Source organism: Ammospiza nelsoni, chromosome 26 (genome assembly GCF_027579445.1).
Source record: "Ammospiza nelsoni isolate bAmmNel1 chromosome 26, bAmmNel1.pri, whole genome shotgun sequence".
Lineage (NCBI taxonomy): Eukaryota > Metazoa > Chordata > Aves > Passeriformes > Passerellidae > Ammospiza > Ammospiza nelsoni.
The window spans coordinates 4,263,508-4,269,507 of NC_080658.1; the positions used below are offsets into that span (position 1 = coordinate 4,263,508).

Consider the following 6,000-nt stretch of genomic DNA (forward strand, 5'->3'; position numbering starts at 1 on the left):
GGTAAAGAAGGATGGAGGAAGGTGAAGGAGGGTGAAGGAAGGTGCAGAAGGATGAGGAAGGTGAAGAAGGATGGAGGAAGTTGAAGAAGGATGAAATAGGATAAAGGAAGGATGGAGGAGGGTGAAGAAGGATGGAGGAAGGTGAAAAGGGATGAAGGAAAGTGCAGGAGTCTGGAGGAAGGTGAAGAAGGATGAAGGAAGGTGCAGACTGTAGAAGAAGGATGAAGAAGGATGGAGGAAGGTGCAGAAGGATGAAGGAGGGTGAAGAAGGATGAAGGAGGGTGAAGAAGGATGAAGGAGGATGAAGAAGGATGGAGGAAGGTGCAGAAGGATATTCCCTGCAGCCCATGGAGCACCCCAGGGATGAAGGAAGATGCAGAAGGATGGAGGAAGGATGAAGAAGGATGAGGAAGGTCACAAGGATGAGGAAGGTGCAGAAGGATGGAGGAAGGTGCAGAAGGATGAAGAAGGTCACAAGGATGAGGAAGGTGCAGAAGGATGGAGGAAGGTGCAGAAGGATGGAGGAAGGTGCAGAGGGATGAAGGAAGGATGAAGAAGGATGAAGAAGGTCACAAGGATGAGGAAGGTGCAGAAGGATGGAGGAAGGTGCAGAAGGATGAAGGAAGGATGAAGAAGGATGAGGAAGGTCACAAGGATGGAGGAAGGTGCAGAAGGACGCTCCCTGCAGCCCATGGAGCTCCCCAGGGATGCTGGTCCCCACTCCCCTGTCCCCTCTGCCCCAGGGGATGCTCCAGGCCAGGGCAGGTGCAGGGTTGGCAGCTGGGCCCGGGCTGCCCTCGGGGGTCCCGGTGAGCTGGGCTAAGCCCCTGCCACGAGCTGTGAAAAGGCAAAAGACCCGCACCACGATAACCCGGGGCTTTTCTCAGCCATGACACCCGCAGTCATTTGCATCTAAACAGGGGTGTGTGGGATCAGGGGGCCGGCTCGATATAAACTCAGCAGCTTAACGGGAGGGGGGGAGGGAAAAGCAGAGAAGGCAGAGAGAGAAAAATAAGCTTATAGCGATGAGAAAGAGCTAAGCTTCCTCCCCTACTGTGAGGCAGGGCGAGCGATACCATCGCAGCGCCGCAGTCGTTTCAAATCGCTGCCGCATTCACACGCCCTTTAGCCATTCTGGGGGGCTGGGGAGCGCCTTCAAAAGGGATTTCCCAGCCGGGCTGGCGGGATTGGAGGGTGACGGCAGGACAGGGGAACATTGCCCCGTTGCTACGAGGTGCTCCTGGGGAATGCCAGCGCTCTGTGCCGTGGGTACGCTGGCCGGCGGAAACATTCCGCATTATGCGGGTAATACAGTGTGACACCGAGGGAACAATGGCAAATTGAGTGTCCCAGCAGGTAACGGGGCTGGCTGGGAGACAGTCGCAGTGGTGCACTGTCAAGGCGGCTCTAATCCTCCCTCGCCAGCCCCTCCCCTGGTTCTGGGAACGCCGCTCCCGCCTTTCGTCTCTGGGAAATTCTCCCGGCTCCTCGCCCGGAGCCCGGCCAGGGTTTCAAGGCACCGAGCGGTTTGGGGGTGGCAGCTCGATCCCCCCCTGTGCTGGCACCGAGCGGGGACACGGGGACATGGAGGGTACGGGGGGCACGGGGGACACGAGGGGCATGGGGGGTACAGGGGGTATGGGGGATATGGAGAGCACAGGCGACACGGGGGACACAGAGAGCACGGGGGCACAGGGGACACGGTGGGTATGGGGGACATGGCGGGCACGGGGGACATGGGGACACGAGGGGTATGAGGGACACGGGGGACCTGGGGGGTATAGGGGACATAGGGGACACAGAGGACACGGAGGGCATAGGGGACACGAGGGGCATGGGGGGTACAGGGGACAAGGGGGCCATGGGGTACAGGGGGCATGGGGGACATGAGGGGCATGGGGGGTATGGGGGGACATGGGGGGTACAGGGGACACGGGAGACATGGGGGACACAGGGGACACTGGGAGTATAGGGGGCACAGGGGACACGGGGGGTACAAGGGGTACAGAGGACACGGGGGGCACGAGGGACACAGGGGTTACAGGGGGTACAGGGGACACGGGAGGCATAGGAGACAAGGAGGACACAGGGGACACGGAGCGCACAGGGGACACGGGGACATGGGGGGCACGGGGGATATAGAGGGCATAGGAGGCACAGGGGACATGGAGGACACCGGGGTCATGGGGGCTATGGGGGACACAGGGGACACCGTGGGTACAGGGGGCATGGGGGCACAGGGGACACGGGGCAGCTGCAGGAGCCGTGTCCATCGCGGCCCTGCCAGGAGGGCACTGCCAGCCCAGCCCAGCCCCGTGCCCATCCGCACCTCCCAGGGCCAGCAGAGCCACATCGCTCCCGTGTCCTCCCCCTGTCCCCCCGGGCTGTCCTGGGCTGGCTCCTCTGCTCTGCTCTGCTCTGGGCCACCCAAAGAGCCTTGGTGAGGCTGGAACGCCCCACTGGGGCAGGGACCTTCCAGCGGTGCCCACAGCCCCAGCGGTGCCCACAGCCCCAGGGATGCTGGGGAGAGATCCCTGAGGATAACCTGGCTGGTTTTCCAGGCTGGATCCCTGCTGGCACAGTGAAGGAGGGAAGAGTTGGAGCTGAAAGCACATGAAAACCTCAGCAGGGTGCTGCCAGCACAGCCAGGACTGAGCAGCCCTGCTTGGAGATGCCATTTGGGATTCCCACAGCTGGCAGCCACCCACAGCCACCTCCCCTGAGAGCCTGGCATCAGCCCAGCTTGGCAAAGCTGGCTTTTGGGTCTGCAGAGAGGCTGAGGCTGGGGCCAGGGGCCTGCTGTCCCCAGGCACAGGGCAGGGATGCAGGAGACAGCTGAGAGATTGCTCCAAGGTGATTTTCTCAGCAGAAATTTCTCCCCGTTATCTGACCACGCCAGACCCAAGAGCAGTCAGAGCCCTCCAGCCCAGACACCACAGCCCCTGAGCTCCAGCCTCTCCTGCACCCTGGCACAAGGTTGCATTGACCCCAACATCTGCTCTGGATTTAGAGAAGTCTCTATATGAGAAGTCTCCATGTTTAGGTGGGCTGAAGCAGCCTGGTGCCGCTGCCCAGGGAGCTGCAGGTCTGCAGAGCTCTGAGCCCTGGTGTCCCCAAGGGGAAAGGTGGTTCTGAGACAGAAACAGTGCTTGGGAGAGCCTGGGTGAGGCCAAGGTCAAGCCCATGTTCTCCCACAGTGTGTCTGCATCATCCAAAGCCTTTCCCCAGATCAACGAGCTCCTCCATTTCTAACCCCTGGCATGGAGCCCCTCTCTGGGTTCCCAGGCCAGGAATTACTCCAGTAACTCCCTCCTGAGGCCCCTCAAGCTGCTACTGATGCCTTGTTTACCCCTGAGCACCCATGGATCAAATCCTGGGCCCTGTGTTTGGGAAATGCTGCAGGGAGCTGGAGTCACACCCTGCCCCACCTCCTGCTCCAGGAAACCTTCATTAACAAATTAACAAAATAACTCCTTTCCAAATTAACAAAATCAACCTTTTCAGCAAGGTTTAGGGGCTGCTGGGTGGGGCTGGGAAGGAGAACACTGTTGAATTTGCAGGGTTGAAGGGAGAGAATGGTGATTTTGACTCCATATTCTTAGAAGGCTATATTATATTATATTATATTATATTATATTATATTATATTATATTATATTATATTATATTATATTATATTATATTATATTATATTATATTATATTATATTACATTATGCTATACTAAAACTATACTAAAAAAATAGAGAAAGGACACAGACAGAAGTTTTAACAAGGATGATAATGAAAACTCGTGGCTGCTTCTAGAGTCCCTGTGATGGTGTTCACAGGGGTCTGAGGGTGAGGAAAGAGATGAGGATCCGACTCCATGATTCAGAAGGCTTGATTTATTATTATATATATTCTATTAAAACTATACTAAAAGAATAGAAGAATGGATTTCATCAGAAAGCTGGCTAAGAATAGAAAAAGAAAGAATGATAACAAAGGTTTGTATCTCGGACAGAGAGTCTGAGCCAGCTGACTGTGATTGTCCATTAATTAGAAACAATCACATGAGACCAGTCACAGATGCACCTGTTGCATTCCACAGCAGCAGATAATCATTGTTTATAGTTTGTCCCTGAGGCCTCTCAGCTTCTCAGGAGGAAAAATCGTAAAGAAAGGATTTTTCAAAAAATATCATGGCTACAAGTCCCGACACAGCTGATGGTGATCGGTCATTAGCTTAAAACAATTCCCATGTTGAATAAACACATCCCAAAGCAGCAAAACACAGGAGGAGCTGAGGATTCTCTGCTTCCTAAGAGAAAATCTCGGGCAAGGGGTATTTTTGCGGGAATTATAACAGTGGCAGCCCAGCAGTGCTCTGTGTCTTGCAGCCACGCGCGAATCCGCCTTCGTGCACGCCATCGCCTCGGCCGGGGTGGCCTTCGCTGTCACCCGCTCCTGCGCCGAGGGCACCTCCACCATCTGTGGCTGTGACTCCCACCACAAGGGGCCCCCGGGGGATGGCTGGAAGTGGGGGGGCTGCAGCGAGGACGCCGACTTCGGGGTGCTGGTGTCCCGGGAGTTCGCGGACGCGCGGGAGAACCGGCCGGACGCGCGCTCCGCCATGAACCGGCACAACAACGAGGCTGGCCGGACGGTGAGTGACCACTGGGGACAGGCTGGGTGACCACTGGGACAGGCTGAGTGGGCACTGGGGACAGGCTCAAAACTGCCCCCAAAACTCAAGGTGAGGCTTCCCAGACTGAGTTTAGAGCAGACATTTAAGCTCAGGTGGCACAGGTGGGTGATGGAGAGCAAACCCTGTGACTGTGTTCACGGGGCTCTGAGGATGAGGGAAGAGATGATGTTTCATGAAGGCTTGATTTATTATTTTATGATATATATTATATTAAAACTATACTAAAAGAATAGAAGAAAGGATTTCATCAGAAGGCTGGCTAAGAATACGAAAGAAGGAATGATAATGAAGGCTTGTGGCTCGGACAGAGACTGTGATTGGCCTTTAATTAGAAACAACCACATGAGACCAATCCCAGATGCACCTGTTGCATTCCACAGCAGCAGATAACCATTGTTTACATTTTGTTCCTGAGGCCTCTCAGCTTCTCAGGAGAAAAAATCCTCAGGAAAGGATTTTTCATAAAACATGTCTATGGCAAAACCCTGTGTTCCATTCTGTGGCTGTTTCTGCTGCTGACTCTGCTCTGTCCCACACAGACCATCCTGGACCACATGCACCTCAAGTGCAAGTGCCACGGGCTCTCAGGGAGCTGCGAGGTCAAGACCTGCTGGTGGGCCCAGCCCGATTTCCGAGCCATCGGGGACTACCTGAAGGACAAATACGACAGCGCCTCGGAGATGGTGGTGGAGAAGCACCGCGAGTCGCGGGGCTGGGTGGAAACCCTCAGGGCCAAGTACGCGCTCTTCAAGCCGCCAACAGAGCGGGACCTGGTGTACTACGAGAACTCCCCCAATTTCTGTGAGCCCAACCCCGAGACGGGCTCCTTTGGGACGAGGGACAGGACGTGCAACGTCACCTCGCACGGCATCGACGGCTGCGACCTGCTGTGCTGCGGGCGCGGCCACAACACGCGGACTGAGAAGCGCAAGGAGAAATGTCACTGCATCTTCCACTGGTGCTGCTACGTCAGCTGCCAGGAGTGCACGCGGGTCTACGACGTCCACACCTGCAAGTAAAGCACAGGTGGGGCTCCACTGGTGGAGGTGGCTCCAGAGCAGGGCCCCAGGGGTCACTCAGACCCACATGTGGCCTCACACTGCTGGAGGATGGCACAAAAATCCTGGTGGCCCCAGCCAGGGCACCGAGAAGGCTCTGGGCAGCTCAAGAGGTAAGGTGGGACTGCTGGTGCCTCAGGCTGGCTGGGGAGGGCAGGGATGGGACAGGGAGGGCAGGGACAGAGAGAGCAGGGACAGGACAAAATGCCCTGGAGAGCAGGGACAAGACAGGGAGAGCAGGGACAGGACAAAAA

At 56.1% G+C, this 6,000-nt stretch overlaps 1 protein-coding gene across 2 annotated transcripts in view; it reads left to right on the forward strand.

Moving 5' to 3' along the window:
- Positions 1 to 5,707, forward strand: part of WNT3 (Wnt family member 3) — a 28,604-nt gene extending 22,897 nt beyond the window's left edge. For both annotated transcript variants that reach the window (XM_059489381.1, XM_059489382.1), the window contains exons 3-4: positions 4,381 to 4,646; positions 5,228 to 5,707. In XM_059489381.1, coding sequence (XP_059345364.1) covers positions 4,381 to 4,646; positions 5,228 to 5,707 — 746 coding nt within the window. The remainder of the gene's footprint in view (positions 1 to 4,380; positions 4,647 to 5,227) is intronic.
- The last annotated feature ends 293 nt before the right edge of the window (positions 5,708 to 6,000 follow it).